The sequence below is a fragment of the Anas platyrhynchos genome, chromosome 10 (assembly GCF_047663525.1).
Source record: "Anas platyrhynchos isolate ZD024472 breed Pekin duck chromosome 10, IASCAAS_PekinDuck_T2T, whole genome shotgun sequence".
NCBI classification, from domain to species: Eukaryota; Metazoa; Chordata; class Aves; order Anseriformes; family Anatidae; genus Anas; species Anas platyrhynchos.
In genome coordinates, this window is record NC_092596.1 from 150,026 (window position 1) to 171,129 (window position 21,104).

Genomic DNA, 21,104 nt, shown 5'->3' on the forward strand with positions numbered 1-21,104 from the left:
AAGCCCAAAAAATAGGACTCTCAAAACCTAAACCCAAAAACTAAAACCTAAAAACCCAAAAACCTAAACCCAAAAACGCTCCAAACACTAATCCAAAAAAATAAGACGCTCAAAGCACTAACACAAAATATTAAGATGCTCAAAACCCTAACGCAAAAAATTAAGATGCTCCAAACCCTAACCCAAAAAATTAGGACACTCAAAACCCTAACCCTGGAGAACCTAACCTGAAAAAATAAATAAATAAATAAATAAATAAATAAATAAATAAAAATAAAATGTTAAAACCCTAACCCTAAATAATTGACCAAAAAGAAAACCCTAAGACCCTAACCCTAAAAAACCTTTCAACACTACAACCCATAAACGCTAAAACCCTAACACACTGACCCTGAAAAACTTAAAAACTTAACCCCCAAATCCCTAAAATACTAACCGTTAAAAATCCAAACCTAAACAACTTAAAATCCTAAACATAAACCCTGAGAATACTTACCCTGAAACCCAACCCTAGTGCCCTACCCCTGAAACCTTAAAAGCGTCAATCAATCTTTGGAAAATAACATAGGCTCAGGAGAGGATCTCACTACGCTTACCCTGACTCTGACCCTGACCCTAACCCTAACCCTTACCCCTAACCCTAACCCTAACCCTAACCCTAACCCTAACCCCTAACCCTACCCCCCTATCACTACCCCTAACCCCCTAACGATAACCCTAGCCCTAACCCTAACGAACCCTAACCCTAAACCAAAACCCTAACCCTAACCCTAACCCCCTGGCAACCGCACCCCGCACACTTGGTTCCCCCCTCATTTTGTTTCCCCACCCCCATCCCTTGGGTTCCCCTCAAGCCCCATGGACCCCCCCGCCGGTGCGCCCCGCAAATGCGTCCCCCCGGCAACCGCACCCCGCACACTTGGTTCCCCCCTCATTTTGGTTCCCCCCCCCGGTGCGCCCCGCAAATGCGTCCCCCCGGCAACCGCACCCCGCACACTTGGTTCCCCCATCATTTTGGTTCCGCCCCACCCTTGGGGTCCCCCCATGCCCCATGGACCCCCCCCCCCTTGGTGCCCCCCCCAAATTTTTTCCCCCCCGCGGTCCTACCCGTGCCCGCATCAGCCGCTCGCGCTCCGCCAGCGCCTCCCGCACCCGATGCTGCATCTCGGCCAGGTGGAGGCAGGCGCTGACGGGGGGGGAATAAATTGGGGGGGGGCAATTTGGGGGGGGTCTGGGGGCATTTGGGGGGCTGGGGGCGCATTTAGGGGGCAGAGGGGACTGGTTCTCACCTGTAGGACTCGGCGTCGAGCCTCCCCGGGAGCAGCTGCAGGGCCAGGATGCCTGCGGGGGTGCGGGGGGGGCATGTCAGCACCCCCCAGACCAAAACCCCAAAACCGCTGCCGTTGACCCCAAAACCGCCGCTGTTGACCCCAAGGTGGCCGCTGGTGACGCCGGTAGGGCCACCGGGCGCCCCGCGGGCCACTGGGAGCGGAAGACGGGCATGAAGCTGCCGGTGGACGGCGGCCACGCTAAAATGCTAGGTCAGCCGCGGGTTGGGGCTCTGGGGGGGGCACCCCATAGGGTCACAACCCCCCCAAAACCCCCCCGGCCCCATAGAGACCCCCCCCAGCCCCACAGATTCCACCCCAAACCCTGCAGGTGCTCCCCCAAACCCTACAGGCACCTTCTCCAGATGTTCCCCACAACCTCCCAGCCCCACAAGTACAATGTGTCCGGGCGGCGCCGCGCTAAAATGTGTCTGGGCGGCGCCGCGCTTAAATGTGCCCAGGCGGCGCCGTGCTTAAATGTGTCCGGGCGGCGCCGCGCTTAAATGTGCCCGGGCGGCGTCGCGCTAAAATGTGCCCTAACCCTAACCCTAACCCTAACCCTGCATTTCCAGGCATGCTCTGGGCACCCAACATGGCCTCCCGGAAGCCTGGTGCCGGAAAACTATATTTACATTTTGGTTCCCCCCCCACCCCCCTTGTTTTCCCCCCAAGCCCCATGGACCCCCCCCGGTGCGCCCCGCAAATGTGTCCCCCCGGCAACCGCACCCCGCACTCTTGGTTAACCCCTCATTTTGCCCCCCGCGGTGCGCCCCGCTAATGCGTCCCCCCGGCAACCGAACGCCGCACACTTGGTTCCCCCCTCATTTTGGTTCCCCACCCCGGTGAGCCCCGCAAATGCGTCCCCCCGGCAACCGCACCCCGCACACTTGGTTCCCCCCTCATTTTGGTTCCACCCACGGTGCGCCCCTCAAATGGTTCCCCCCCGGTAACCGCACCCCGCACACTTGGTTCCCCCCTAACCCTAACCCCCCCTAACCCCCTAACCCTAACCCTAACCCTAACCCTAACCCTAACCCTTACCCTAACCCTAACCCTAACCATAACCCTAACCCGCCTAACCCTAACCCTAACCCTAACCCTAACCAACCAATGAATGACAGAAACCGGTATCTTTACAGATTGTTTAAAGCTTTAGAAACACATCCCACTGGTGACTACTGCCAATCACCCAATCACAGGCTACTGGCATGGGATCAGATCCAATTTTTTCAAATACCACAGTACCCCCATGACATTTTGGGTGAATTACAAATAATACATTTGTATTTGTACTTTGGGGTGAAATACAATAATTTCTCTTAAACATTTTTAACTTATGATAGAAAGTAAGTTTAAGTAACTTGTCTAGAGGTGACCAAACATAAAGTAGTGATAGAATAAAACACGTAAACCTGTTTCAGTTCCTTGCTCTGACCATTATAATGCCTCTTGAAAGAAGTAAAAGCTGCTCAGTAAAGAAAACAAAGCGAGCTCCCTACAGTACAGACAGCTCCCCACTTGCCCTAAGATTCTCCATGTAGTTATGTACAAACTACTATGTGTTGATCACAGAAGACAGCTTTGTGATCTTGGTTCTGTTCAAGGAGATGCATTGCTGCCCTTACCAATGTAGAGAGACATTACTTTGAGGTAAAGTACATGCATTCCAGATTTCCTGACACTTACTAAAGCTACTGAAGGGTCCAAATTCATGATCTTCATTCTATGTGGGGCTTCCTGGCAGTGGAAACTCTCATCGTCAACCGTGCCATTTTCTTCTGAATCTACAAAGCTTTGAGTGGTGTGAGGGTCCAGATAGATCAGCTCATTGCCTGGATGGGTAAAAGCCGTATGTTAAAAATAAGCAAGTGACATTAATAAGCACTTGGTCCAGAACTGTAAAATAGAAATTAGATTGCCATCGCAGTCAGTATAATCTAGACTTTCCAGCTAGGGATTCTTTAAGAGAATCGGAAGGTTTAGCCACAACGTTTCCCACAGGGTATTTAGTATAACTTCCTATTGGTGACCTATTACTGTAATTTTTTGGTTGGTTATGTTCTATCTTTGTCACATACTTTTATTTTTCCATGTGAGATCCAGTACTTTTTTTTTTTTTTTTTAAAATCTCAAGTGTTGTAAACACTAACATTTGACAGATTAAAAGGTACAGGATGTTCACAGATGCAATCTGTAATCCCATTAGGCATTCATTCAGAAATTGGAACAAAAAAGCCTAACTAAAACAGGTTAGGTTTTACAAAAGGACAAAATAGGGTTGCAAAATTTTGGCCCAAAGTGGGGTGAAATCTGAAGGAATGCATTTTAAATTAATTAGAGCAATACTTAATAACAGAAGGTATGCAAAAGGTGAAAAAGATACTGCCATCAGAAACAGTTTTGAAATACAAGAAAATAAAAGTGACATTTGACCAATACACTTGTCAAATGCTATCAGCTATTCTTAGTATGCTGCTCTTGTTGATGTCATCACTTATTTTTACACCTAGCTTTGCTGTTAACTTTCTGCTCCTGTTAAGGATCATCTCATACTGTTTCTAAACTCTTTTAGATATGCTTCTTCATTTATTTTATTCTATTCTCATCTTTCTTTACTTCTAGAGGTTCACGCTTAGACTCCTTACTATTTCCCCTTCAAAAAATGTTCTCTTTTGATCATCTGCACATTTGGAATAAGTTTCTTTTTTCCTTACCTAAAAATCCTATGAAATAATAGGCATTATTTGGTTTCCCTCCTAATGCTCCCAAAGACTGTGGCATCTTAAAGCATTCCTAGGAGTTCAAAAGGAGTAAAGGAAATTGTAATTCATTTCTTTACTGACATCACAGATACCCAAACTTATTTGACAGTAACGAGCAATGAATTGAAAGAAAACCTTACTTTAAATGCATCAATATATATGGGATTTATGTGATTTATCCCTAGTCGTAGAGGTATAATAAGCAAGAGGGCTTTCCAGCCTGTGCAGAGTCCTCCTGCGTTCTTGCTTCGGCCAAGAGCACTTCTGTGCAAATGTGCACTGCTGTGGGACGCGCTGCTGCTCTGAGGAGGGGACCAGCACATTTTTTCTGCGGGAATAAAACTGGAAATCAGTCAACGCACAGAGGAACACAAAGCAGATCTTCCTCTCAGTAGTGAATTAAGCTAGTTTGCCAGGGATCTTTATAGGGCACCCAAGACAAAACGAGCCGGGCATGGCAATTACAGCTATTTAGTAGAAGTAATTCTAGCAGACAGTATGTGCTGGCACGTCCAAGTGAGACGTTAGATAAATGATTGGGGGATGACAATTTAAGACTGCAGTGGCATGTACTATTAATGTTATTAATACTGTCAAGCTTTGCCTATAAAACGCCAGAGAAATGAAATGGCAGAAATGAGGACAGTAGAAATTCTTCAAGGAGCTCTTCACATCCAGTGATGTGAGCACGGAGTTGGCATCAGGGATCAAAAAAGCACAACTGAGTTTGTATGTCCTTCTTCCCTCTTCTTACCCTTGCAAGACAAAGCCATGGCCCCCCAAGTATTTGTTCATGTTTAGATACATGCTGGCAAATGGAGTCAAATCAGAACCTGTTAGCAGAAAACTGATGAGGTGTCACTTACTGATGTCTTCAATGACCACCGTATTGCCCATAGATACATAAACTGCTAATGAATTCCATTCATCAAATAAAGCAAGCTTCCTAGAAAACATTAAGGTACTAATTAATATAAACTAGTTGGATCAAAAGGGTAGCTTTACACTCAGAACCCTTTATTTTTTTTTTTTTCTTAAGAAAAAACATCCTTTCTGCATTTTTTAAAGTCTCCATGTAAGAAAAAGAAAACTTTAAACATTAAATGTTTAATATCTTTAGAAAAATAGGTACTGAGTGGTACCAGGAAAAACATATGCGCTGCACCATGTGCAAACTGTTTTGTCTTACTGCTAAGTGCAGTGACAGTAACAGTCCAACTACATCAAGTTTATTACTTTTTATTGCACTCGACAGTCTCTGCAATGGGTTCTTGCCCAATTGTGTCTTTTCTCATCTGGAAAAGAAAAAAATTCCTATGCCAGTTTTGCAGATTACTTTTTGCTTAAGAAATTCCACTGAATTCAGTGGAATTACTTCTGCCTGAGCCTGCGTGCACAGCAGAAATGGGGCGTTAAAAGCTAAATCAGCTAAGGGTTTGGGGCACCAAAACTTCAGTGGGAGACAGCAGCACACAGTTTTATGTCCACTTCTGCAAAATCCAAACCTTTGGGGAAGGGAGCTACACTCTTAAGCTGCACTGGCAGAATTAGCTGTTTCAAATAAGCCAGAAAGAAATGGGGGTGAGCGTTTCACCATGAAAAACTTGGCCATGAAAGATCTGGAGTCCAGGGCATGCTTCAGCTCCCCTCCCTCTTCAGATCATGTGCCTGTTCCAGGGTGTCAAAGACTTGCTGCTGAGCTCGCAGGACCTGTAGCCTAGCCCCTGCCTGAGGTAAGACACCTCCACGTACCCCTGGAGAACTGAGCAGCCTCAGTTCCTTTCAGTGTGGCTCCCAGACTATGAGGAGCTGCCCATCTTTATCCAGTAGCCTTGCTGGCAGAACTGCTGCTCAGAAAGGGAGGAATTGCAGCTCAGTTCCCTCCTCAGCCGAGATGGCTTCTCTCTGATGTTTCACACCACCACTCCGACCTACACGGTGGCACTCTCGACCTGCCAGAGCTGTGCCACTGTGCAGAAAGGAATATACATCTGTGGTGTGACTGGTGAGGGCATGCAGACGGCATAGCAGGAGACTTTCCTGCAGTTTCTTCTCCTCAGGCTCTTCCTTTATTAAAATTTAGAGGTCACCCATTCCCAACTCAGTACCTGCACACCGAGCTGTGGCATGACATTCCATGCTGCACTTGTAAATAGATGGCAAGTACATTCCTGACTGTGGGACAGGGGGAGATGCAGCCTTCAAAACTCTGCCTGGGCCTTGTCTTGGCTGCCCCAGGGGAGTATGTTCTGAATGAGACTGGTATGATCTCACTTACTTTAGTACTTGAGCAACTGTATTTGGTCCAAACCATTCTCCAATTGACTTCCCCTCTCCAACACCCACCTGTGCTGTTTTCATAGTGAAAAAAAGACACACGTACACAAAATCAAAGAAAAATGAGACCATAAAGAATGTGGGAACAATATACAGTAAATACCGTGACTGTCAAACATTCTAGAGTAACTGCAATCTGTATTTAGCAATAACAATTATTTTCTCAATCTATGCTCTTTTCAAAACTTAGGGAGTGCCAGTTTCTTTAATAAACAAAAGGCTTCTAAACTACAATGAGAATTACAAGTTAACAAATGTTAGTGCCCTTTATTACAAATTACAGCAATAAGCTACAAGACTGCCTATTCTAACATTACTGACTCTGGTACCCAAGGCTTACAGAGTTTATCAAGAGCTAGATTCTAGTACATGGCTTTATTTAGGTCTCAGGGAATGTTTCTGTACTACTAGTCTTTGCGCCCATCTGCATACCTTTTTATTTTTATATAAGCATACACATTGTCTTCACATCCACTTTTTAAAATTATGAATTAACATACTGCAAATTAGTGATTCAACACAGTAGAAATTTCAGTGGAAAAAACCTGAAAGTTTATGTTTGTTCTTACCCATCTGGTGGATTGAATAACAGCAAGCCTTCCTGTCGAGAAAGCATCGTAGGATTCTGTGATATTCTTTTGGTTGTTTTTTGTGTTTTTCCCATTGCCAATCTGAAAGGAAAAATTGATATAGAATAAAAAATGGTGACGTTTTCATTACACTGATCAAATGTCTAGACAGCAGAAAGCTTTATAATGAGATGTTAAAAGACATTTCAATTCATCTCGAATATTTACATTTTGTGTAGAGCTCCTAGAATTCCAAGCTTGTTATTTATCATCAAGCTGCCCTTTATCATCATAGGCTAGATTGTAAAAACAGGGAAAATAAAACAAAACAAAAACATCAACTGCAAACATATTCTGACGGATCATGCTGCGTGTTGATAGCCATTCCAGTATCTCTGAGCTTCCAAGATTATTTAAAAGTACAGGCTGTGTTTAGACCTTGTTGGATTTCTAAGCACCCATTAAATAACAACATAAGATCCATACAGAAAGTCCAAACACTCCACTGGCAGCATCCTGGGATGTGACATGCATGCTTAAGAGCTTGCACCAGGGGGGTTTGGACCTCGTGCTGCTGACAAGCGAGTAGTGAAGAGAAGGGTAAGAGCACTGTCCCACGGTGGCAGGTTTTCCCTTGGCCTCAACTTGGGTGTTACACTTGGGTGAGGTTTATAAAATAATGGCGACAGGATTCCCCATTTGTTCTCCTTCTATGCCTATTTCTCTGCTTCAGGCTGGGATGATTTCACCCAGCTGAATATGAATTGATTCATTAGGAACTGTTACCAGGGCATCAAAGAAAGTCTCACTAATAAATTCAGGGTTTGTGCTTTTAATGGAGTACTTACGAAGAAGCGTCTGCAGACAATACCGAAGTTCCCTCAGGACCAGCACTCACCTCTCCCTAAGTGTCTGCAGATCAGTGCTTGGGCCAGCATCATCTGCCCGCATCGCAGCATACATCCCCAGCCAGCGTCCGACGAAGGACCCGTGCCTCCTGTTAGGAAAGTTCAGCACAATCAGTGCAGGCTTTCAACTGGGTGCAGCACCACAGAGGACATTTCAGAGTGCTAGAAAACAGATAGGGCTGCTGAAGCCTCCATGAACTGTCCTACAGATAAAAGGCACACAGCAAGACTTTGGTTCCATGCTGTTGGTCTAATTCTAATCTCTGCATTGCACAAATAAACACAATTCATTTATTCCTTGTGGAGCTGACTTACTCTTTTCATTCTTCAAGCAGCATTCACAAACCATTTACTGCATGCTAAAGAACATGATCACCTGTTTACATACAGACATAAATAAACACCGATTTTAATAATCTTCATGTTTGCATAAACAGTTAAAATGATGCTCAAAATGCGCTAATACTCTAGAAATGTTTTCCCAGCCTACGATGCCATCACTTATCTTGCTATTTCATTTAGAACAATGCAGCAAATCTGCAGTATACTCACCAATACGCGAAAACTTTCTTCTATACGTAAACCACACGTAAACCACAGTAAACCACACGTGAACACACCTTGGCTTATTGTCTGACTTTGGCTTATGGTGCGTCTGTTGCTGTGTCCAGCACAGTGCAGCCCCTAAATTGCTACCAAAAGCTTGCCACAAACCTCAATCCCCCTCTTAAAAGAGACCCTCTTGTTTGTTGCCCTTCTTTCGACACTCTCTAACAGGTTTATGTCTTCATACATATATATACAACAAAACATCAAAGAGCTCAGCAAGGTCCACCAAGGAAAGGAAGCAATGCAGGAGAAAGAAGACAGGACAACAGGGAGAATGGGCAGCATAAGGGAGGAGGCAGCCAGTGGCCTTAAAAACAAAGCCTAAAAAATAACTTCCACTAGTGGGACATAGTGAATTGGAGCTCTGGGGTCTGCATCTAGAGATGTCTTTTCTATTTATCGTCTTGTTGCGGAGATGGGTCCTCTGGCTTTGGTTGTGTTTTTTCATGTTGGGCAATTATCTCCCAAGAAGAACCCCCTGTTGGACAGAAAGGTAGAGGTGTGCTCCAGAAACACAGTGATGGCAAGGAGTCCTCCACTTCATTCTGGCATTTTTTTCCAGCTGGAAGCATTCCCAGTTGTCAACGGAATTGGTTTTGAGGAGTAGGAAAGACAGCATTGCTGGATTTCTGCTTTCTCCTCCATCCTATCAGACCACATCGTGAGAGTTGTCTTTGTTTGATGTTCTTATGTCGCGTTCTGTTATTCTATATTTTTTTCTCTCTGATGTGATTTTATGTTCTTCTGTTACATTATGTTCTTATGTTCACAACAGGACTCCTTGCCAACACCGCCTCACAGACACCTGGGCCAAAGAGCAGGGCCTTGAGCGGCTAGCTCACCATGACAGAGCTCATTTCCTTCCCAGTAGCTGCCAGGTGCCCTCTGGGGGCATTTCGGGGCTACAGCATGGGAAGACTTCTTTGGGGTGGGAAGCCATTGGGCTAGGAAATGGGCAATGTTCCCTAGGAAGGAAATCCCTGGGAAGCAAAAGCCTTGGGATGGGAAGTCTTGAATGGGGTGGGTACCATTCCCTGGGGAAGAAAGTGCTTGGAGAAGTCCTCCAAGAGAGGGGAATTCTTTGGGACAAGGTCTCTTTGGCTGAAGAAACGCTCTGTGTTGATAGGGCAGATTTCGTCTGGGTTGCTGGGAATGTGCCATGCGGTGAAATGGCAAGGACGGGCACTGCCGCTGAGGCCGAGAAGCTGGTCGTGGGCTGGGCAAGCCTTGGGCCGGGCAAGTGGTGGTGTGGAAGCGTCCTGGGCATGGCAAGTGCTGCGTGGGAGGGAAAGCCTGCTGGGGATGGCCAAGTCTTGCGCTGGGCAGCCTGCTTGGCTCCAAAGCCTGCAGTCCTCCCCAAGATGTTGGCGAGGGGCTGGTCAGCCGTTGGGACGGAACCCCTGTTGCCCGCGTTCCCCAAGCGACCGCCAGCACCCAGACGGCGACGCCCGATGGTGAGTTTGGGGCTGGCACAGCCGGCCGCTTGTGGCCCCACACCCAGGGGCCATGGCAAAGCTGGCAGTGGGGGATGCTTGGGGGATTGCATTGGCTTGCTTTTTCCTCAGCGGCGACACTTGCAGAGGTGCCTGAGGAGCCCCTGGAGCTGCTGGAGCTGGGCCCCGATGCCTTCGCCGAGGCCTTTCCCCAGCTGGCAGGGGACAGCCAGCAGCTGCAGCACCTGCAGGACCAGCTCCCGGCCGACCTGGACAGCTCCGGCTTGGAGGAGCTGCTCAGCTGCCTGGATGCCGTGGAGCCCCACGACGCCTTCGCCGCTGTCCCCAGCAGTCCTGTCCTCAAGCGCTTCCTCTCGCAGCTGCCCGACCTTTGCGAGGACATCGAGGAGCCCAGCACACAGGGACTGGCAGCCACCAGAGCGCTGGGTGAGGTCCCCTCAAGCCCTGGGCTGCACCCCGACAAGGTGCAGGCTGGGCGGGCGCTGCAGCCCCCTGCAGCTGCTGTGCCGCCACTCAGCTCCCCCCTCAAGCCTGCAGCCCGGCCCCAGCTCAGGAGAGCCCTGCCCAAAAGGCCCCCCCAGCAGGAATTCATCCCTGCCTGCAGGAGAACCCTGCCCCAGCCTCCCTTGGCTCCCCTCAAGAGGCGCCCCGACCCTGACTGCCTCCCTGCCCACAAGAGACCCCTGCCCCAGCCTCCCCAGGCTCCCGTCCAGAGCCCCCCCGACCCTGACTTCCTCACTGCCCTCAGGAGAGCCCTGCCCAAGCCTCGCCTGAGTCCCCTCCAGAGACCCTCCGACCCTGCCCGCAGGAGACCCATGCCCAAGCCTCTCCCCAAAAGGCCCCCCCAGCAGGAATTCATCCCTGCCCACAAGAGAACCCTGCCCCAGCCTCCCTTGGCTCCCCTCAAGAGGCCTCAACTTCTCCCAGCCCTCAGGAGAGCCCTGCCCAGTCCCCCTTGCAGTCCGGCGCAGCCCCGCGGGGGACTACGTGCCCTGTGTGGGGCCCTGGGCGGGCGGCGACGCAGCGCCCACACCGCTGGAGGAGCAGGAGTTGTCGGTGCCCATCACGCCGCAGCAGCGTCCCGAGCGGGAGCGCCTCAAGAAGCTGGCCCAAGAGGAGCGGCAGCGGGCGGCCCACCACATGAAGATCGGCCCCGGGCAATTCTTCGAGCAGCGGCAGAAGGACCACGCCAGAGCCTACTCTTACGGCTACCCGTGACCGACCTCGGGCTTCTCCTCGACGGCCCCCGCAGCACCATCATCAGATCAGGGGATCAGAACTGGGAGGTTATTGGGATAGGAAATGATCAGTGGGATGGGAAGTGATGATGGGGATAGGAACACATTGGGATGGGAAAAATGGGTTTTATTTGTATTAAATTTGCATTTTTAAATTTTATTTAATTTCCTGGGTTTTATTATTTATTTAATTAAATCCACTTGATTGACTGTGTTGTACGGTATGGCATTGTTTCATTATTATAAAATGATAAGTATTTAATATTATTAATTAAACAATATTTCTATATTTTATACGCGTAAGGGGGTGTCTAGAGGCAGGAGACCTTTTCTCCATGAACACCAGCGACAGGACCCACGGGAACGGGGTTAAGGCAGGAGACCTTTTCTCCATGAACACCAGCGACAGGACCCACGGCAACGGGGTTAAGCTGAGGCAGGGGAAATTTAGGCTTGACATAAGGAGGGGGTTCTTCACAGAGAGGGTGGTTGCACACTGGAACGGGCTCCCCAGGGAAGTGGTCACTGCACCGAGCCTGTCTGAATTTAAGAAGAGATTGGACTGTGCACTTAGTCAAATGCTCTGAACTTTTGGGTAGACCTGTGCGGTGTCAAGAGTTGGACTTGATGATCCTTAAGGGTCCCTTCCAACTCAGGATATTCTATGCTTCTATGATTCTATGATACATTATAAATTATCAATATTCTCATTTCTTATTTTGTTTGTTTTTATTCCTTTTGTACCCTATTAAAGTCTCTTTACCACAGTGCACTGGTTTGTTCTTATACTTTTTCTTATACTGTGGAGCCCAAAACTGCACTCAGTACTCAGTACATGGAATACCAAGAGAGACTGCCTGGCATTTTCTCTTCTCTGCAGAAGCTCTGTTGCTAACACTGTCCAGAAATCACCACTGTCACAGACAGTAGTAGCATTCCCTCCTCCCACAGTTGGTTCTTCCCCCCCAAGACTTAGACACCATCCAGAAAAATAAGAAGAATAATACTAATAAATAAAATAAAATAAAATAAAATAAAATAAAATAAAATAAAATAAAATAAAATAAAATAAATAAAATAAAATAAAATAAAATAAAATATAAAAAAAATAAAATAATAAAATAAAATAAAATAAAATAAAATAAAATAAAATAAAATAAAATAAAATAAAATAAAATAAAGTAAAGTAAAGTAAAGTAAAATAAAATTAATTAAAATAGTCAAAAGCCGTCAGGAAGGCAGTGGTGCAGACTGTGGAGAGCCTGGGTTCAAATCCTTCTTCTGTGAGGCTCTGAACCTATATCCCACCACAATCTCTCTGCTAATGTATGGCAGGGAAAGGAGGAAGAAAGATATAATTGTTGCTGTTGTTAACATTGCTTCATGACAACAGATATCTCCTGCACTTTCCATTTATTGTTGACTGACAATTCTGTAGAGTTATAAAGCCTCAATCAGTGAGATACAGGGTTCTTCTCACATTGTCTCACTGTGCCCTAAGCGGAACAGCTCTCATTTAGTAGATGCTTCACCACAAAATCATGAGTCATCTGCAGTTTTGAACTTTTCTGGGATCAAGTCCCTTCAGATGGTTGAGGAATCTGCTCCAGCACCTATGTAAACTGGTGCTCTACTAAGCTAGTGAGTGAACAAGAGAGAAATCCTCTGCTAGATGACTTGACAAATTGGGTCTGAAAATAGTGTTGAGGCAGAATAGTCCACGATTTTTGCCTTGGGTGCACAGAGGGATTGGGTGTTGTAGACTTCTTTTATTCTTCATTAAGATAAACATTTTCAAAAATGTGCTTGTTCAACCTTGCTCCCACTGTGTGCATGGGAGGGAGATAACTGAAAGTGGGGAGCGTTGCTTGGATCCTGCAAGTGGCTGAGGTCCAGTGGGGTTGGAGGCTTTCTTCCTCCTTTTGGAAATGCAAAGCAACCCTGCACCTCCCCTGCACTTGCAGGAGGATCATGACAGCCCAAAGCACAGCGGCTTTGTAATTGCTGCATACACTTCGATCGGATTTACGTGGCAAGGGTTTGGTAGCAGGGGCCTGCAGGGATGGCGTCTGTGAGAACAGTCCAGACAACAGCCAGCTCCAGATAGCTCCAAAAGGGCCCCGGCGCTTGCCAGAGCTGAGCCAATAAGCGATGTTGTTTGCACCTCTGGGAGAGCAGATGGAAGAAGGGGGAAATACTGCTGCACAACAGAAGCTGGAAGAGCAAGGAGTGAGAAGCAGCCCTGCAGCCCCCAAGGTGAGTGCAGCAGGAGGCAGGAGGTGCTCCAGGCTCACAGCAGCAGTTCCCCTGCGGGCTGTGCAGGGAGAGGCCCCTGGTGGAGCAGGCTGTCCCCCTGCACCCATGGGTCCCCCATGGAGCAGATCTCCACGCTGCTGCCCCCCTGTGGGTGGAGGAGCCCCCGGTGGAGCAGGTGGCTGTGGCAAGGAGGAGGCTGCGGCCTGTGGAGAGCCCCCGCAGGAGCAGGCCCCGGGCCGCAGCTGCAGCCATGGAGAGGAGCCCACGGGGAGCAGGGGCAGAGAGGGACCTTGGAGGAGGGAACTGTATCCTCTTTTTTCATCGGTGCTGAGATTGAGGATCAGGATTTCGTGGTAGGAATTTGTTTAGATGAACCAATTTACCTCCATATGGGTTTTGTATGTTTGTTTCACCTTGTCTTGCAGGACCATCTTGGCTGGGTCTGCAGTGTTGTGCAAAAGTGAAGTTTTTCACAATAAAGCGCAGCTTTTTTTTCGGGGTAAAGGCTGAGGTGGCCTTCATCAGAGTCTTGTGACCTGAAAATGCAGAAAATGGGTGCATGGCTGGCTGGGTGGGTGGGTGGGTGGGAGTTGGGAATTCAGCCTTGGGATCAGAACTGGGACGTTGTTGGGATAGGAAATGATCAGTGGGATGGGAAGTGATGATGGGGATAGGAACTCATTGGGATGGGATAAATGGGTTTTATTTTTATTGCATTCAATCCACTTTATTGACTGTGTTGTACAGTATGGCGTTGTTTTATTACTATAAAATTATAATGATTATTATTTAATCTTATCATGTTTGCATCTGTTGTTGTGAAGCAATGTTAAGAACAGCAACAAAATAGTTACCTACTTGGTAGCAGCATCCCTACGTTTGCTGGGGTCTGCTCTGTGCATTTTGAAGACCGTTCCATGCTATTCAGCCCCTTCAGGAGGAAATGGATGGTTCTAGGAAAATGCGTCTTGACCTGATGCAAAGCTGTGACTCAGCACCCTGCAGCCCCCTCAACCCCTGGCATTTTACCTGCAGCCCCTCCAACAACTCTGATGTTCCCTGCATCGACTTCAACCACTGCGCTGGGACCTGAGGCCCCTCAAAGCCTTGTCACTCGCCCTGCAGCCCCTCGAGCCCCTGGCATGTTCCCTGCAGCCCCTCCAAGCCTGGCACAGGCCCTAAGAGCTGGCTCCGGGGACTACCCCGGTGCTGTCTCAGGCGCCAATACACACAAGGGGAAGGAATGCATGCAGAAGTCATCTCGTTTTGGAAGGGCAGAAAGTCCTCCCAAGAAGGGGAAGGAGCAAGAGGAAGGCAAGGCAGCCTACCCCAAGGTAGGGCCATCCCAGGGAACAGGAGGCTGTTGGAAAGGAGAGCAGAGAGAAAAGCAGCAGCAAGCAGGTGATCCCCATCCCTGGGCGAGCTGCGAGCCATGGGACAAGATTGCAGCTGTCCTCCAGGCGAGCACATTGTCAGCTGGCTGCTGCGCTGCTGGGATAGCAGCTGCGGGAGCCTGGCAGCAGAGGGCAGGGAAGCCAAGCAGCTGGGATCCTTCTCTGGGGAAGGGGGCACTGAGAAAGCGCTTGCAAACGGGGCACAAGCCCTCAGCCTCTGGAGGCGGCGCCTGGCAGGCGTGAAGGAAAGGGATCCCTTCAAGGAAGATGCTGTGGGCTTGCTGAGGCTCGAAGAACAGACGCTGCTGGCTGCTACCAGCGTGCTGCAGCAGCGTCAAGAGAGAGCAAACCGTGGTGGTTTTCCTCAGCTGGGCAGCTGAGCTCCAGCACAAGCGCTCTCTCCCTGCCCCTCCTCCAACGCCAAGGGGAGAAAAGAGGCTGGAAAGGGCTCAAGGGCTGCCAGAAGGACAGGGAGATCACTCCACAAGGAGCGTCACGGGCAAAGCAGGCTCAGCACAGCCTGTTCCAGTCCAGCCCGGGGCCTGCTCCTGCGGGGGCTCTCCACAGGCTGCAGTCTCCTCCAGGCCACAGCCACCTGCTCCACCGGGGGCTCCTCCACCCACAGGGGGGCTGCAGCGTGGAGATCTGCTCCACGGGGGACCCATGGGCTGCAGGGGGACAGCCTGCTCCACCAGGGGCCTCTCCCTGCACAGGCCGCAAGGGAACTGCTGCTGTGAGCCTGGAGCACCTCCTGCCTCCTGCTGCACGGCCCTTGGGGGCTGCACAGAGCTTTCCCACTCCTCCCTGAGCCAGACGCTGCTGGGCAGAAACTTTTGTTCCCTTTCTTAGATGCAAGATCCCTTCTTAAATTCAGTCCAGCCAAGTAGGAAAAGTAAATGTGGACAGCTGTACCTTGGCAAAGAAGATAGTAGGGGACAAGGAGGTTTAGCAGTCAAGATGGAAGGTGATGCCATGAGGCTTACAGGCTAGTAATGTTCTAGTGAAACCCAGCCTTCCTAAAGAAACCTGCCTGACTACTTCACGTGAATAACAGACTCTGTTCAGCTATTTCCTAACATAGAAAGGGTGCTGACTGCTTCTTCAGAGTAACATGGTAGTGATACTGCTGAAATAGTTGTGGTTCAGACGTAGATCTGATTTCTCCTAAGCACGCTGAATTCACAGCTGTTGATCCTCCAGAGGAGGCTTTGCAATTGAACACCTGGAGAATAGGTAAATTTCCCGCTGTTGTTCTCCTCTCCTCTTGTTTTGTTTTGTTTTTTTTTCCTAGTAGCATAGGCTTAAGACTCTGAAGAAACGGGCTGCTTTTTTTCATTTCCAACACTGGCTGTTCCTCCTGTAGAGATTATATCAAACAGTCTTGAAGTGCTTGATGACTTACCAGTCTGCAGATGTATTATCAAACCAAAAAAAACCCCGACTTGGTAGACTATTTTTTTCCCACTTTTGAATGACTACTAGGAAGAAGGTTGTTCCGGCATCAAGAAAGTCACGTGGAATGTAATAAAATTTACTGAACCAGTAAATAAAAACTATATTTTTCTATTAGTTCCATTGTTTCAACTCTTCTGACGCTTATGGATGGCATAGATAACAGAGGGGAGATCGTGGTAATCGGAGCTACCAACAGACTGGATTCTATAGATCCTGCTTTACGAAGACCAGGACGCTTTGGCAGAGAGTTCCTCTTCAACTTGCCAAATAAAGAGGTGAGAACTTAAATTGAATGTTAGTGCTACCATGGCAAAGTCCAACTTTATAGGAAAAAAAAATAATTGACAACTTGAACAAAAGAGTGATATGTGGAGACACTGCAAAGTTGTACCTGTTTGCTTAATTATTTAGTCCACTTGGGCGTTTTCATCATGAAGTTGTGTTTTTGGTCTCAATCCTTCACTTCTGAATGAATAGGGGACGTGTTTGCATTTGATTGTGCCCCGGATCGGTGGTAGTAGTTTGAGTCATAATTATTTTCTTCTTTATAGTAATTGTAGCAATTTGAAGCATTGTGCCAGAAGTGCTTTCTGTGCATTTACTGACTGAAAAGCAAATGTGATGAAGTAATGAGACTGTCACAATGAAAGCTTGCTAAGTTTTAGAGAAGATTTTTGGACAACAAAGAAATGTTTCTGGATAAATTTTTCATTACAGTATTTTCCTCTGGGTCATTAGGTCTCGTAGTTTGGAAACTTGTTATTGAAGCTATAAATGCCTTTTCTTTCATTGTAGGTTCCTAGAAAAAGTTCAGTATAACAAATAAGAAATATTCAATTTCCTGGTTGAAAATGCAGAGTGTATATTAAATAACTGTAAAATACTTGAAAGTTGAGCAAGTAAGAAAAGTGTATTAATAGATGAGGGGTTTTGAGGAAGGACTGCTTGTTTGTTTGTTTGTTTGTTTGCTTTTTGGTTTGTTTGTTTCTTCTTGGTATTTTTAAGGAAAACTTGGGACAAGCTAAAACGCAATGATTTTGCTTCCAGGCTAGAAAAGAAATTTTCAAGATTCATACTCGTGACCGGACCCCTAAGCCACCGGACATGTTGCTTGATGAACTAGCTGAGAAATGCATTGGTAAGACTGAAACCAAAATGGATTCTTGCTTGTGAGCAAGTTGTAAAGAACCTTAGCTTGTACCAGGCAGTACCCAAGCTCTTGTGCCTTGCTGCACAACTAGTCAACAAGGCAGCTGGCACGCCTTCATAGCAATCAGAGTTAGATGCTTTCATCTATTTACTCTTTGTTGTCGTTCTTTCTGTTGTCTGAAAACGTTAAATGGTTCTGGGGCATCTTCCTCAAGAGTATAGTTTTTGATGAGGAGTCTGCTTCAGCTGCATAAGCGCAGGGTATCAGGCAGTGAGCAACATGAAACTTCCCTGCAGAGCGGTAGCACTTTGAATTCCCTGTTAACCTGTTTGGTTTTGGCATTACAAATTGTTTAAATGTTGCATGTTGTAAACCTGGGCCTTGACTTATGTAACGTTTGATTTTTGTTTGTTAGGATACTGTGGTGCAGATATCAAATCTTTATGTACTGAAGCTGCGCTGTGCTCTCTACGTCGATGCTATCCTCAGATTTATGCAAGTAGGGAGAAGTTGCTACTAGACGTTAATTCTATTAAAATAAAAGCAAAGGACTTTTTCATGGCTCTGAAGAAGGTTGTTCCGGCATCAAACAGGATCGTGGCTTCACCCGGACAAGCACTATCACCCATTTTCAAGCCACTTTTTAAAAGATCAGGAGCGAATATTTTACAAGTTGTGCAGAAGATCTTCCCGCATGCACAGCTCGCACTAAAGGAGGACCGACAGCAAGGTATAACCACAGCATCCACTTCTTTATAATTCTGCTAAAGCAAAAACTTGTGGTTTGTGCAATCAACTTAAACCTTTCAGACATAATGATGGTAGAATTTTATTATTTGCATGTGCATGTCTTTCTTTTGGGCATGTCTGGAAGATAACGCATAGGTTTTATTCTGGATTCGAAACTGAAATGCCAAATGGAAGCCCTGAATGACTCAATACACAGTAAAGGACGATGCGTTCTCTACTGAAGCATCCTGCTTCTGACGGCAGCTAAGATAATTAGCATTTGTAGAGGTTGACTTGAGGTTTGAAGTATAAGGCACCTATTTTTCTTTAAAAAATCAAAACTCAGATATTTGGAGGGGAAGCATTTCTAGGTCAATGTTTCTAATTCCTTTCTGAAGAATGTCGGGACCAGGATACAAGTATAACTGGTCTAAGCTAAATATTGTTTTAGCTATCATCGTTTTTAACCAGTCTCCTAATTTAAATGTTTGTAGATCGTACTATACATGTGCACGTGAGATCAATTAGCACTGATATTTACTAGATGAATGGAATTCTGTGGCCATCACATCCTTAATCCCCGTGCTTTCATTGTGGGAACCTCCTCCAGAAAGAAATGGTCTTGTTTTTTTGTTTGTTTTTTTTTTTTTTTTTTTTTTTTTTTTTTTGTTTGTTTGTTTGTTTGTTTGTTTTTTAGCTATTTAGCAACTGCGGAAATTGTTTGTAATCTCCTTTATTCTAAGGGGGAGAAAAAAATCACCAAGAGTAGCGTACCTTATACGTACACATCAGTGGGACTTAGTACAGCTTTGTAGGGCCTTGTGCCATCTCCTTAGATCTGTGGTGGGATGAACTCTAGGAAATAGCTTTCAGTGTGTGCTCTCAAATGAAGAAAGGGTTTTGGCACTGATTTAGAAGCTGTATTCATGTAAGAGAACGAGACAAAGGCTATTCAGGAAAGTTAACAAACCTCTTTTGTCTTTCAGACCATTTAAATCCTATTTTACAAGATGATATGTTCGACAGTGATGACGATGCATCCTTGGTTTCTGGAGATGAATTAAAAGATGGAATGCCTGACGGACCAGAGAAAAAAACGCCTCTGTTTCAGCAGGTAAAGAAAGATAGATCCCTGTTATGTTTAGATTCTCAGGACTGCTGAGTCTTTGTAAACAGTTCCAGCTGTTAAAAGTGCGAGGGGTGGTAGACGAAGGGGTAACATCAAGTTTGTGTGTTGAAGGGGTGCTTGGTATTCACAAGGAGAAAGGGTGAAGGGACTAAAGTGGTAATGAAGTTGCTCTGAATGACCAAATTGAAAAGCCCAGGCTTGTCTTCCTAAGCCAAAGTGATCCGTAGACTACCAGAACACGTTGACTTAATCCATGGCATTCTTTGAAAGACTCAAGACCACATAAATGTCCTGTCTGTCCTTTTAGCTAAAAATACCCCAACTTTATGGGTTTGTGTTGCCACCTTTTGCCCTTCTGTTTTCCAGGATTCTTAAACCAATGGTGAATTATGTAGCAGAAAGAAAACTGAGAAATGGCTTGTTAAAACACCTTGAGAAAAATCTGAATGGTGTCTTTATTTGTTAAGCCACCAAGTTGTGTTAATCTTGTGGTATTTTAGTATGGAAGTCATGCAAGCCCACTGTTGGAAAGTTAGATCATGTTGTCACAGCTGGATCAGTTATTTTTCTCAGTTTCTATTGCTGTGCTGTCCAGAAGATTTTCTGTCCTCTAGAGCAAGGCTAAGTCTCTAGCATCTTTGATTTAAGCCAGCAAAGGTACAGCCTGATTGTAGTGGGGAAACAAATGCTCCTCACAAATTTATTTCCTAGTAGTAAAGCAAGATTGCAGGGATATTAATTTGCAGTCTTGGTTCAGTAAAGAATAGGCAACACAAGGGAAGAAGATGAAACAATTGGAATGACTGAATAACTTAACTGGAAATCTTACATGTATTTAATGTACCGCTACCATTTGGATTATTTGGGGATGGAAAAGTAAGTCTATAGGAAAATTACTTGGAACATCTGTGTGTGTCTATTCAGCACCTCATTTATAAACTTGTTTTCTTAACTCTTGTTCTAGGAGTGCTTTCTGTGAACCAACATCACGCCGGCCCCGTCTGCTAATAGTAGGAAAAGAAGGGTACGGCCAGGTTTCTTACGTGGCACCCGTGGTGTTGCACGCTTTGGAGAAGTTTCCCGTTCACACCCTGGACCTTTCTGTTCTGCTTACAAACGTTGCACCGCCAGAAGAGATCTGCAGACAGGTACCTTTTTTCTTTTTATTCTCATTGGATTCACTGACTGTATGTAAAGGATCAATCGAGTTGCAAGTAAGGTGAGCAAAATTCATTGGTAATGGAGGTGGCGTTGTTTTAATGTGCTGGGATGTTTGCTTCTGTCTGAAAATCCCCTTTTCTTTTAGACAAAACCACAAACAATCTGGATGTTGTACATGTCCACATTTTCCATACCCAATTTTACAGTGATGATGTTGCTAGCAGCTCAGGAAGCTGGGCGGTGTTGCTAATAAACATCTCTTTGTGGAAAGAAATGCTGCTCATCTCCCTGGGATCCAGAAAGTAGTTCTCATTGCCTCCGAAGACTGTGTGCTCCCAGTAGATGGCTCTGTATCAGACTGCATGTCGGCTACTTTTTGTAGCCTTCTTCTAAATTGTATTAGTAAGGCAACCAAGGTTTGGGGCTTCTGTTTATTTTGTTTTCACGCGGACATACACAACTTGTGCCGTTGCAGTATGTGCAATAAAAGCATTAACATTCACTAAACACTTCATTTGCACGCTGATGTGGTTTTAACTAGAAAAACTAAACAGATCTGGTGTTTTTACTTTTAGGCAGGAAATCCATTTTATTGTTTGGCATCACTACCTTTAAATATTTTTAC

General features: G+C 46.3%; 1 protein-coding gene across 1 annotated transcript; it reads right to left on the reverse strand.

The window, feature by feature from the left end:
• Positions 1-4,188: 4,188 nt before the first annotated feature.
• LOC140003345 (cysteine protease ATG4A-like) lies at positions 4,189-8,097 on the reverse strand. Its single transcript, XM_072043092.1, has 5 exons — positions 7,895-8,097; positions 6,997-7,098; positions 6,369-6,441; positions 4,957-5,036; positions 4,189-4,418 (listed from the first exon to the last, which is right to left on the reverse strand). The coding sequence occupies exons 1-5, from the start codon at positions 7,953-7,955 to the stop codon at positions 4,189-4,191; spliced, it is 546 nt and encodes a 181-aa protein (XP_071899193.1). The 5' UTR covers positions 7,956-8,097.
• Positions 8,098-21,104: the final 13,007 nt, after the last annotated feature.